Source organism: Mustela lutreola, chromosome 8, assembly GCF_030435805.1.
Source record: "Mustela lutreola isolate mMusLut2 chromosome 8, mMusLut2.pri, whole genome shotgun sequence".
In the NCBI taxonomy this organism is placed as follows: Eukaryota; Metazoa; Chordata; class Mammalia; order Carnivora; family Mustelidae; genus Mustela; species Mustela lutreola.
Window position 1 is genome coordinate 101723970 of NC_081297.1, and position 12947 is coordinate 101736916.

General features: G+C 44.0%; 1 protein-coding gene across 1 annotated transcript in view; it reads right to left on the reverse strand.

Annotated features, from left to right (window-relative positions):
• The window catches only part of GRIP1 (glutamate receptor interacting protein 1), a 677260-nt gene extending 665344 nt beyond the window's left edge, over nt 1-11916 (reverse strand). Inside the window, exon 1 of the mRNA XM_059186254.1 lies at nt 11256-11916. Within this exon, the coding sequence (XP_059042237.1) occupies nt 11256-11313 (58 nt within the window). The 5' untranslated portion in view covers nt 11314-11916. The remainder of the gene's footprint in view (nt 1-11255) is intronic.
• Nucleotides 11917-12947: the final 1031 nt, after the last annotated feature.

Below are 12947 nucleotides of genomic sequence, written 5' to 3' on the forward strand. Positions count from 1 at the left end.
GGAGCAGTTTCCAGACGCTGAAGGAGGAAATGTACAGGAACGTGATATAAACCATGGACTAATTTTCTCTTCCTGTGTGTTGTGGACTGAATATTTGTATCCCTATGTTGAGGCCCTTACTCCCAGCATGGCTATACCTGGAGATGGGCCTCTAAGGAAGTAATTAAGGTTAAATGGCATCATGAGAGTGGGGCCCCAGTCCCACAGGATTAGTGTCCCTATATGAAGACAGTCTTCTCCACCCCTTCCACCTCCACACTCATGCATACTCCAAGGAAAGGCTATGTGAGCACACATGGTGAGAAGACACTGTTGGCAACCCAAGGACAGAGCTGCCACCGGAAACTGACATGACACCTTGATCAAGGATTTCCAGCCTCCAGAACAGTGAGAAAATAAATTTCTCTTGTTTAAGCCACTCAGTCTGTGGTATTTTATGAAATCCCAAGAAGACTAGGACACCGTCCCCCTTCCTTTTTCAGTATGATGTGTAGAGACTGAAAGGGTAGGGTTTTGAGTAAATGAAGTCATTAAATGGAGAACCCGGGTCACACCCAATAATATTATGTACTGTTGATGAGAAAACAAAACTACTCTTCATTGGTAGGGCTTTTACACACACACGCATCATATCAGTTCAAGTTCATGAACAAAGCCAGATGAGGTGTTTTCTCAACAGATACAGCAACCCTACAGGTGTCTGATTCTAGCCTGGCAAATTTTCATTCTCCTAACTAAAATTATAGGGGGGAAAAAAGTGAAACATTAACAAAAAAACTAAATTTACATTGCCTTGTTCAAGGTTTTCATTTAATGAAAATGTGCTCTGCACATACTAGAAAATTATACATTTAAAAAGAAACACTTGAATTCATCTGAGAAATCTAATTTTAGATGCCATTCACTTTTGGTCAACAATCTTGACACTTCTGAAGTGGGCAGGGTAGAAATCCTTCTGACTGTCGAAGTGTGACTTCACAAGCATAGTCGCATACTCTGCTCAGTCTTTGTCATGGAATTTATGAATATCAGTAGTAAGTTATAAATACTTGATGCTAGAAGATATCAAGAAGGAAAATTATTCACAGATTATATATCCCAATAAAATAAACAAACCAATAAATACTACTGTGTTATCTAACACATAAAATCTATGTTCCTTAACTTTTTCTCAAGTGATGAACTGTACCAAAAAACCACACAGACTGCTTATTTATGCTGTCAAACTCTGTATCCAATTTGCATATTGTCTGTTATATTCGACAACTGTGAAAACAAAATGAACACTTAGTAAAATAATGATTCTAACATCAATTCACATGAGAAGTCTTAGGAATATAGGGATCTCTTTTAAACATCTTTACTCAAAATACAAGGTAAACCTTTAAAACACATCAGTATCTAACAGTTAATGCACATTGCAATTATGCAGTCGTGAGAAGAAATATGTCAGTTCTCATGGTCACACATTTGCTGATGCAACATAAAGGACGGATTTCTAGTAAATAGTAATAGTAAAGCTATTAAGCTATTAAGTGAGAGAGGTGTGCATACCAGGGAGACCAATAGAAGGTACTGGTCAAAATGACTCTCCAGCTTCAAGCTACATCATCTCTGGGTTGCTTTGTTTCTTTTCTCTGTGACATTCAGATCTTAGGGAAAGACACCCATCTGAAATGGGAACAGAACTCTTCCCTGTAATCAATCACTCACTCACCCTTCTGACTCTTGTCCCTTCTAGTTTTAAGTTTTCAAGTCACTGAAGCCACTCCAGACAGCTGGTACAGCAGAAAATTGGGCGGGGGGGGGGGGGGGAGGGGGACACACAGGAAGGGGCACGGGAACAAATGATCAGATATAAGTGTCCAATACCTGCAAGGGCTCCACACTCCCTGACAAGTACAAATGGAAAGAATATCTAACACCTGTGGAGTTTTGCAGGTGTTGGTGCAGATTTTGACCAAAGACCCTCATCAATGGTTATTTGCCACAGGCAGCACTCAACACACTTAACATCAGAACAATACAATGGTGGTATCCACAGAAGATGCTGTAGGACAGAGGCAGATGAGGGTGCCTCCCCAGATCCCACAAACTCCATCATGATTCAAGGAAAAGAGTTAAGTGCTTACTGGCTCCCAGGAGGGATGCAGAAACCCCTGCAGGACTGGTACCTAGAAAAGGCCTAGTTTTGACAAGAAGGTCACAGGCTACAAGGATCTCACAAGTAGAGACAATGGCAAGGTCCAGGAAGTCCAAATCAGCTGCCAAGATGACATTCAAAGACGAAACAGGAACAGTCTCATTTCAGTGGAGACCAGGGCACAACGCCCGGTCACTAAGCATGCCAAGTCTAGAGCAGAGGACGCAGTGAGGGTCACACAATGAATAAAGAGAAGGAGGGAAGAGAAAACCCTTGAGAAATGAGAGCAATGACCAAAGAGTTTTTAAACTGAAGACTTATTAATTAATAAGACCAGATGTCTTCCATCTACAATATGAATGGGATCTCAAAGGAAAGGTGGGAGCCACTAGAGAAAATAAATGGTTTCATTTGTATATCTTAAAACTAGTGTGCACATTTTAACACACACCTCTCTTCCATCCTTCTGAACCTTCTTCCCTACCCCCAACTACATAAACTTATTTAAAACCGGTACTCTTCAAAGAATAGTCTGTGGTGAGTGTCATCAGGAAACTGTTTATTACTTGTCCATGGTTACATAAATACTGAAAATGAAGACAGGTGTTCAGAAATTCATATAGGAAGATGGGATTGCCCCAACATCCAAGTCTAGGATTAATGAGCTCATTTGTCTATAAACGGGGTAGGGACAAATACAGGTGTGGCCAGACTCAGATGACTCCGGTGAGACACAGTACACTCACTGGGCTATATAGGACCACATATCAGACTGGGATAAAAAAAGAGCCCTTCACCAGGTGTAGTGTAAGGAGCACTAATGTAGGGAGTGCCTGGATGGCTCAGGGGAATCAAGTCTATGATTCTTGGCTTCAGATCACGATGTGATTTCAGGGTCATGAGATTAGCTCTGTCCATTTCCCCCTCTGCCCTTCCACTCACTTGCGTGTAGGCACTCTCTCTCTCTCAAATAAACAAATAAATCTTAAAAAAAGAAGAAGGAGAAGCAGCAGCAGCAGCACTAAGGTAGATCAGCACGCAGCCTAACATTGCTACTAACTGCATTGCCAATACTGGGTTTTGTATTTAGGATTACTTTGATGCAAAACAGACCAGTAAGAATGGAGGACTTCACATGTAAATGATGTGTTCATGCCCAGGAAAGACCAAGTGACAACAGATTGTTAAAACCAAGGTTCCAAAGGAGTTCAGCCAGGAAAAAAAGAAAAAAAAAAGTGACAATATAACTTTCCAAAGCAACACGTGACAATTTGCTTTCCACAGCGGCAAGGACCACATTCACACTCCAAGAGCGAATTTAGTCTCAGGCAAATAATATCCAGTCACATAAAAATAAATGTCATTAATTTGAAAGTTATTGATTTTTCACGAGTTTCTTTTTGTATTTCATCTGTAAAATCTGTTTTGGTTCTGTGGTTGTACCAGAGCAATAAGCATCAGGAGTTTAGGCCCAGTTTTATGTTAGTACATATTTAAGTGGCAAAATAAAAATGAACTCAGCAGTAAAGATCTGCAAGACATTTTTTCTCCAGTAAAAAGGTTCTATACATGATTTCAATGTGAGAGGTAATGGTCCCTTGGACACTGGGTTGAGATCAGAAGCCGGGACTGGAGGGAGGCAGAAACTCAACAACAGGGCACAGGTGGCCTGGTGCACCTGGAGTCTGAGCCGGATTATCAGGGAAGAGGCTGTCTTGACTGTGCAGCTTTGTAGGTGTTGTCATTTAGTTGCATCATTTGAGTTGTTTTGTAACAAATGGAAGCCTAATGGAGAAACCTCACAACAGCCGAACTTCATTTTGGAAGACTGAATTAAGATTTTTTTAAAGATACTTTTTTAAGTAATCTCTATATCCAACTTGGGGCTCGAATTTCCAGCCCAAAGATCAAAAGTCATATACTCTACCAACTAAGCCAACAAGGTGCCCTGAAAATTAGATTTTTACTTTTTACTTCTCCCCTTTGTAATATAACAGCTTTTACCCCATAACATAACCCCAGGGTGTCAGTATGCCAAGAATCATCCTAGTTTTACAGATGAGAAAAAGGAGGTTCAGAGGGGAGTCTGTGGCTAGGCCAAACAACCAGGAATATGGCTAAGAGAGGACCTGAACCGCAGTTTTCTAATTTTGAGTCCCGTATAAGAAGCATTTTTAAACTTAATTCACAGAGTACTTAGCTGTTTTCAGAAAACAATATTAAAAACTCCACCCAATTCTATTATGAGGGGAAAAAAAGTGGTAGTCACATGACTACCACTTTTCTCTTTCAATTAAAAAAAAAAAAACCACTTAAAATTCCATATTAGTTATAGAAGGTTAATGCATAGAATTATTTTTCCTTTAGAATTAGACAGTATATGAATTTTACATAATTAAAAAAAAAGAAAAACTAGTGCACATTAAGCTACCACCATGGTCCAATCACTTTAGTGGCCCTCTATTTTCACATTGTTCTATCAGATGATGTTTACATTTTTTCCCCTACATAAAATTGGTGAAGACAAAATAAAGGCAATATGAGGTAGAAAGAATACCAGTCTCTATATCAAGGCACTGGGATTTATGATACAACTCTGACTCTAACTGCGAGCTAAAGCAGAGACCTACATGGCCCCTCACCACCACCACCACCCCCTCTACCCCCTGCCGCCATGTTTCCCACATTCACCTGTGTACCAAGTCCTCCTCCTGAGGACATCCGCATGGCCTGAAACAGGGCATAGCCTCCCGGTGACCCCACCCCTCCAGTGCTTCCCTTTTTGAATATTTTCTCCTTGCCTCTAGGGTGACCCTTCCAAGATATAAATCTGATCCCTTCACTTTTTTATCAGAAAACTTTCATTTAACCCAACGCCTGATGGAGAAAATGGGAACTCTTCAATCTGACATATGAAGTCCTTCCAAATCTGGCCCTCTCTGGTCTCATCTTCTCCACCTAGCCTCCCCACCTCATGGGGAAATGCATATTCATATCCTACATTCCATATGTATGGTCCTATTCTACACCTCAGCCCCTTAAGAAACCAACAGTGGTTCCTGGCATATTTTATTCTACAATGCTTTGCAGTACACCACGCCCATTGCCTGAAATTTCTACCCTCACCTCCCCGCCTAACCTTCTAAGTTCCTCTCCTTCCTTCAAGTCTTTTAACACTTCCTCTGTACCACCTCCTCAGACAGGTAATCCCTATTCTCTGCTCCCCCGGCACTAATCTTTACAGAAGAGAGGCTGTACTGAGTTATTTGTCAGATCCATGACTCTCTAACTGTACATAATAATAATCTCTTTGAACATGGGAACCATGATTTTCTCATCCCCAGTACCCAACATGGCAGTTAGTGGTTAATAAAAGTTTGCTGAATGTATGAAAAAAGTGGCTTTAAGAGTTTCTTCATCTTCATGTCAGCCAGACTAGAATGTATCAATGACCTCGCCTCCATATCATTCTGTGTTTTAGTACGGCTTTTCACAAAACACTCGATTTTTTTTTTTACTGGTTTATGAAGTTTTTAAAGAATAAAAATTCATCATTTCATCATTTCATCAGCAGGACACCTTGAGGCGTTAAGTTTACAGATCTATATCAAGATGTCATAAAAATAATGAGTTGCTCTTACGGAGCCCAGAACTATATCAAAGATACTGTCATAAATTCCACATTTGTTAATTTCATTGAATCCTCCCGTGAGGCCGATGTGATTTGTCCTCATCTTCAAGAAGAGAATACAAGGGCTTAGAGGATTTAAGAGACCACAGAGCTAGGGAGTGCTGAAGGGATTTAAACCCACTGTTACTTGACTTCCAGTACCTTGTCCACCACGATGCTGGGTGGAGCTAAGGAACCCAGCTGGGATACTAACCCCGTCTTCACATTATTTTCAACACCTGATTTGCTGCCTAAAGTTTAATCACTGTCGAAATGAGAGGCAGTAAGAAAGTCAATCAGGTGCATTTTAATTGGCAAATATATTTCAAGAACATTAACATTCCCATAAAACTGACTGTACCCTTTGGTCACTGACATGCCTAAACAAGTAGGTTTCTTGACTAAGGAAATTCGTATTGGTAGGTGTTTATATGTATATTTAGACAAACTTTGAATTTATAAAGAAATACAATTTATTTTTTTAAATATTTTATTTATTTGATAGAGAAAGACACAGGGAGAGAGGGAACGCAAGCAGGGGGAGTGGGAGAGGGAGAAGAAGGCTTCCTGGCCAGCAGGGATCATGAAGCCTGGGATCATGACCTGAGCCGAAGGCAGATGCTTAACCAATGAGCCACCCAGGACCCCCAACAAATAAACTTTAAAACTTCAAATAAACTTCAAACCCAGCTTTTGCTTTTGCATTTGAATGTTGTTCCGTTAGACATGTTACTTTGTATCACTATTACTATTGTATTTTGTATTACTAAACTACAATTATAATTTAACTGAAAATAAGCTGATCGGATCCTAAGTGCCTTAAGGCATCAGCCATCCTGCAACATTTAATATAACAGTTTTTAAAACAATGATATTCAATTCTCAATATCCTTTACCAGCTTAAGTTGATACTTCTTTTTCTTGGTGAAAAAAACCAATCAGGTTACTGCAGAAGAAAGTATTATCTGAAGTCCCTTTGTTTGGCTACTGAGCCTTCTGATAGCTAGGCTGAGAGTTCGGATGGATGGCTTTAATTAAATAAAATGTTGGCAAAAAAGCAAATGCACAATGGCTATTAACAATACAGTAGTTTCCCAGTTTGTCACAGGGAGGAAAAATAACTAATTCTTGTTAATTCTTGCCTTCATGGCAAATACTCTTTGGAAAGAAGGAAAACTATGGAATTATCAAATCTTTGGTGGAAGAGCCATTCTCTTAAATGATTATCTTTAAGTGTAGTCAAATAATTCTCCTCAAAAATATGTTGATACCTTAATCCTTATTGTTAGAGTTAATAAACCTAGCTGGTCAGTTTGTCAAAAGCCCAAAATATACTTTGGAAGTTTTGTCTCACTATATGTAACTAAAAACCTTTTGATGAATTCTTGATGAAAGATTTAGTGTTAGTTTATTTGGTCTAAAAAAATGCATGTTTTATCTGTGTGTGTATCTGTAGATAATTATGCTAAAAATTTCATCTCAAGAAATGTAACTTAACTTCTTTTTTTGCATTATTTCTTTAGAAACTGGTGCCCTGAGTCGTGGATTTTTAACTTTAAGCATTCTTCCCCCCCCCCCCCCCATTCTGTGAGCATCAGTTGCTTCATCTGTCAGGGGAAATAATAATACCTACCTTACAGGCATGTGGTAAGATTTATACCAAATAATGCATGTGAAGTGTCCAACACCATGCCCAACGCATAGCTGACTTCCCATGCATTTTGACTTCTTCTCTTTTCCCCACAGCACTCCCCAGTCAAATGTCAAATTTCAAACTGAAATTTTTGATAAGTAGGTTGTATAGAATAGAGACCAGATCTCCTTGAGGTGCAGAAAATGAAATGAACCAAAGATATAATAAAAGCACACTACTTAAACCACCTGTGCTTTCTCATAGGTACTTCATAAAAACTAAATTCTTTGTATCTACAGAGATCCAAATATTCTCAGTTAACAGAACGGAAGCAAAACCCCAGACATGATAATTTCTGCAGAAGTCCAAAGGGAAGTTCTCAAGTTTACTTGTATGCCTCCAAAACTCAAGAACAGAAACACGAAGAGAAAGAGAGCTATACAAAATGCATATATTTTCCCCTGACGAATACACACACACACACACACACACACACACACACAATTTACTAACCAAAGCCACAGAAATCAGAAGGGAAGCTACAAGGCAAAGGAAGCATCCTTAATTACTGAGACTTTCCTTAACAGCTGTATTTCTATTACACATGATAAACTAATAAGCAGATTAAAACAACTAATACATTACTTAATTTAATTCGAGTGGTATATTAAACAGTTTTCAGAATCATTTCTCTTCTCCTAAAACATTTACCCAGAAGCGCAGTAGGTGACTTTTCAATGGATTGGGTTTATCAGCTCCAGCAGAAAGGGATGGGGGCAGATAAAAGTGTCCTGAATTTTAATAGTATGTCATTGTATGTGGGTGAATCTTAATAGGTCATTGTGGAAGTGACTGCATTAACTGCAACAACCTATCTGTTACAGTTGCTCTGCTCAGCACTGCAGGCAGTAGCAACAGTTCACTCAATATGATCTTGACAGAAGCCTTCGAGATGAACCCAAGTTATGAACGGTGTGTAGGTATGGGAAGAAATGATACAACTCTCTCTTTGTATGCGATAATACCAAGAAGGCAGTTTCCCTAAATCTTTGCGTTGAGATTAACATTTTTTTTTTAAAGAATAATGCTAAGAAATACTTGTTCAAATATGTGGTCCTTAATGAAGCTAGCAGTCTGTATTAATTTGCATTAAGTTTCAGGAAGAGATTTAGCTAAACAAAATCTACATGAAAAAATGTTATGCTAGAGTAGTCTCCATAATGGGTTTTAGAATGTTTAAATGGAAATTGCAGTTGGGGGTGGGGGGGAGGATGTGGAAAAAAGCAATGGTTGTATGAGCACAACCAACCTTAGAATTTAATAATATTTGAAATTGGCATTTTGGCCAATGTTATCCCCAGACAAAATTTAAAACGTACTTATTCTCTCTATGTTCATTACTTTCCTGACCAACCTGATAGTTCAATATTTTTGTTTATATTTAACAAGAACTAATTCAAAACTGTTTGAATCATTTAAAGTTATAAATTCCAAGGGGAAAAAAAAAGCTAAATACAAGCTGATTACAAATGCAAATAGAAAACATTGCTCATTACAATAATATTCACCAAAAAAAATTAGCCAATTACAAGAAGTGTCCTTTGACATATGCATTAAAAATCAAGCAGGCAGCTCAGTTAATTTAAAAATGTGTGTTTCTATGTGCATACACACACACACACACACACACACACAACCAAAACACAAACAGCAGGTAGGAGATTTTAAAAGAAACAAACCACATATATTTGTACATTTCCAATAGATCAGGACCTCAAAAAGAAATGTGACAATCAAATTGGAAACAATACTAATTAGAAAAGCATCACATGATATAAGCAAGAAGAAACCCTTAAGGTGTAAAAAGACACCAAGTAACAAACATCCCTGCTTCTCCTATTGTTAAAGATAAAGTAGAATACCCAATTTCTGACTCAGATTTTTATGTTCTGGAGGAAATTCAGTCTTATCTCCACCAAGCAGATTAGGTGATCATCTTTCAAAGTTACATATACTTCTAAAAGACGTACAAGTACATTTTGTTGCAACCTCAAAATCTACCCATTTCAGCATTCAGATAAAACTTGTTGGCAGAACTGCAATTTTTTTTAGCAAACAGATCCATTTAGCACCAAGTTCATTGTGACATTTAGTTGATAGGACAGACACTCCATGCTTGACAGAATGCTTTCATTTAGTGCTTTTACCTGGTTATAAATTATTGGTACCACCATTTGCAGCTTTAAAGATATGATTTACTAAAGGGAAAAGCAGGAGCATTTCTAAAGCAAGGGTGCCTTTTGAGTGGGTAAACATAAGGTCACCTGCCAGAAAGAGTGCTAGAAAATGAATTCACATATCTTATAAGGAAGTGGTTAAAAAGGGATGAATTCCCTGAGTCATTAAACAGGATATAAACCAAAGACAGGTTGTGCCACCTAGAGAAAAACTGGAAATCAGTACATTGGCTCTTCAGCAGTAAGCATTATTTCAAAAGCCTGAAACTTTTGGCATGCCCAGTAACCAAACCACCCTCCATATCAGCCCATCAAGCTGCTGAAATTTAAGCTCTGCCTTCTCCACACACCAGATTTGCCGCCTCCTGCTTTCCTCACTCACCCACCCACACAGCACCATTTAACCTCAGCACCGACTGTTGCCACAGCCCATGCGGACCCAGCATCCTGAAACACATCCAATTCTAAAGCGTTTTCCTCGAAGCCAGGGCCGGCAGGGGTGGGAGGAGCAGGGGAATAAAGCCTGACGGACCTTGCCAGCCAGGGTCCCTCTGGATGCTAGCCCAGACACGGCGCACACCTCTTTGGCCCAGGGATGGGGGCGGGGGGAGGGGGTGGATAGGAAATTCTGGTGCACTCGGTACATCATATCCAGGTTACCGAGCTGAACTCCCTGGCCAACCTCTGCCCAATCCAAACAGCATGCAATGACCTCAACAGAATTAAGCCTTTTAAGTGCAAAGGGCCTTCAACTTTCCTCTCCTCGACTCACTGAGAAGCAACGTGCCCAGCACACTTTGTCGGGCAGAAGCACAAAAGGTCTACAAGCAACCTGGCACGCACAGCCGCCTTTACAAAAGAAAATAGACAGTAATTATGAAAAGCCCGCAGTCCTGCGGTATTAACTTGACAGCGGGCACTGCGCTAGGGCATAACTCATCTCCTAGGCATCACTCCGGGCCCCAGACCCTCAGCCTAGGGACAGCATTCCCCTCCTCCCCACCCCCTCCAGAGACCTGCGGCAGCGCCCACTTCCCGCCCCCAAGCTCTTCCTCCTCCTGCTCCTCCTCCTCACTCAATCTCCAGCAACTTTGGGCACCGTAGCACCATCGAAGCCCAGCCAGAGGCGGGGACACCGCGAAGGCGGCCGCGGGAGAAGGAAAGTTTGAAAAGTCACTTAAAACACTGCAGGACTCCCCGCCCCCCCAGCACCCACCCCATAGACAGGCGCGCGGGGCTCCACGTGCGAGCGGGCCCTGGAGAAGCTAGAGTAACCCCTACGTGCTCCAACCCCCCTCCCCCGGCAAAATCTTTCCCTAAGCGAAAAGTTCCCTGCTGCTGCCCCCTCCCTCTTTCCCCTTCTTCCCTCCCCCCACCCCCTCCCCACCAAAGAAATCTCGTCCAGTTCGCAAGGCACCGCCTCTCTCCGCCCGCGGCCCGGGAGGGCGCGGCGCCCCTCCCCCGTCGGCCGGTGGACAGGTCGGGGGGAGCTGGGGGAGAGGGAGGCACCGGGGGCGGCCCCTGGCCCGGACCCCCCTTCCCTGCCTTCCCCCGCCCCGTCGCCTCACTCACCTCTCTCCTGCTCTTCCGCCTGCAAGCAGATGGGGATATTCTTCTTCCAGCCCGGCATGGTGTCTGCTCCCTGCGCTCGCTCTCGGGCTCGCTCTTCCTCGCTCGCTCGCCCCCTCTCTCCGGGGCTCGCCGCGCCTCCCCGCTCGCCCTCTCGAGCCGGCCGCGGCGCGCTCGGGGCTGCTCAGCGGGGCTGGGGCGCCGAGGCGGCTCCCGGGCACATCGAGGCGGCGCCGCGCGCCCCGCGCTCGCCTCAAACTCGCCGGCGGCTCCCGGTGGCGGCGGCCGGGCCAGGCGGGCCGGGCCGGGCCGGGCTGCCTGGGCTGCAGCAGCGGCCGCCGCGGCGTGGACGACAGGCCGTGCGGGGCCGGGGGCGGGGGCCGCGTGCAGGCCGAGAGCTGGGGACTGCGGAGCCCCCCCGGGAGGTGGGCGCCGGCGGGAGGAGTGGGCTCGCGCCGCCGCCTCCTGCCCCTCCTCCTTCTTCTTCTTCCCCTTCCTTGTCTCTCCGCCGCCAGCAGGTGGGACTCGTAGCAGCCGCCGCCGCACAAAGCTCCGCGGGCGGCAGGACTGAGGCTGCGGGCTCCCCGGGCGCCTCTCGGCGGAGCCTCCCCCGAGACGCGCGCGAGGCTGAGCGGGCACGGAGGGGGCGCGCGCGCTCACACCCTCCGCGCCCCGGGCGGCCGGCCTGCGAGGCGCGCCCGGCCCGCCAGGTACCGAGCTGGCACCGAGCCGCGGGTGCGGAGCCCACGCCGCTCGGCCGCGGCCGCCACTCCTCCCTCCCAAAACCCCAACCCGCGGCTCCGGCGGCTTAGGCAACGACCTCGATGAAGTAGGGGGCAGTGTCCTTCCCTCTAGTCCCTCCTCCTCCTCGCCGCTCTCCCCCGCCCTGGCCGTCGCCCCCTCCCCCGAGTGGAGACTTCGCAGCCACGGATTCGCTAACTTCGCCCTCAACTAAGGGAAATAGCAACTTTCGGGATGGCCAGCGCCGGTTCCAGAAATACGTCTTCTGGTGGAGTGGGAAGGGCGTGAGTGGAGAACCTCTTTTGTTTTCAATGAAGCAAGGAGACCGTGGTTAAGTGAATATTTAATCGCTGTCTTCAAGTAGGAGAAGGCTTTTATGATCAGGTTTTACGATTAGTTTCTCTCCCTTGTCATAGGCTCATAGAATATCCGTGGAAGAATGGGTATGGGGGAAGGGGACAGCTTTACTGTAGCCTGGAAGATTCTGCCCAGACATGGGGGCGCTTGCTTGTGATTTCGAAAGGATAATGCTAGGAAGAGCTCCTGACAGTCTTCCAAATGACACTTGGCAACTGTCTGCCCTGTGGGGTTAGGACATCCATCTGCCTCAAAGCTGGGGGCCCGGCTAGATAATACCTATGTCTTCACCTCCTGAGTGCCTGGTGTGGACTGAAGAATTTCGCCCCTGAGGCTGTAACTACTGGTTTGTAGTTGTTGGGGACCAACCACCGCACTGTAATGACTCTCTCTGTCCTGCAGTTTATTTTGGCCTCAGAAGGAATTGCAGTTTCTCTCCCAAACTGAGGACATTGGTTCTTGCCAGCCCATTCTCTCTCTTCTGTTGGAAACATAATTGCACAGCCGGAGAAATACACCAATTACCAAAAAAAAAAAAAAAAAAAACCAGAAAGATAGGATTTTTTTTTTCGTTGCCACTGCATAATCAGTCTTATC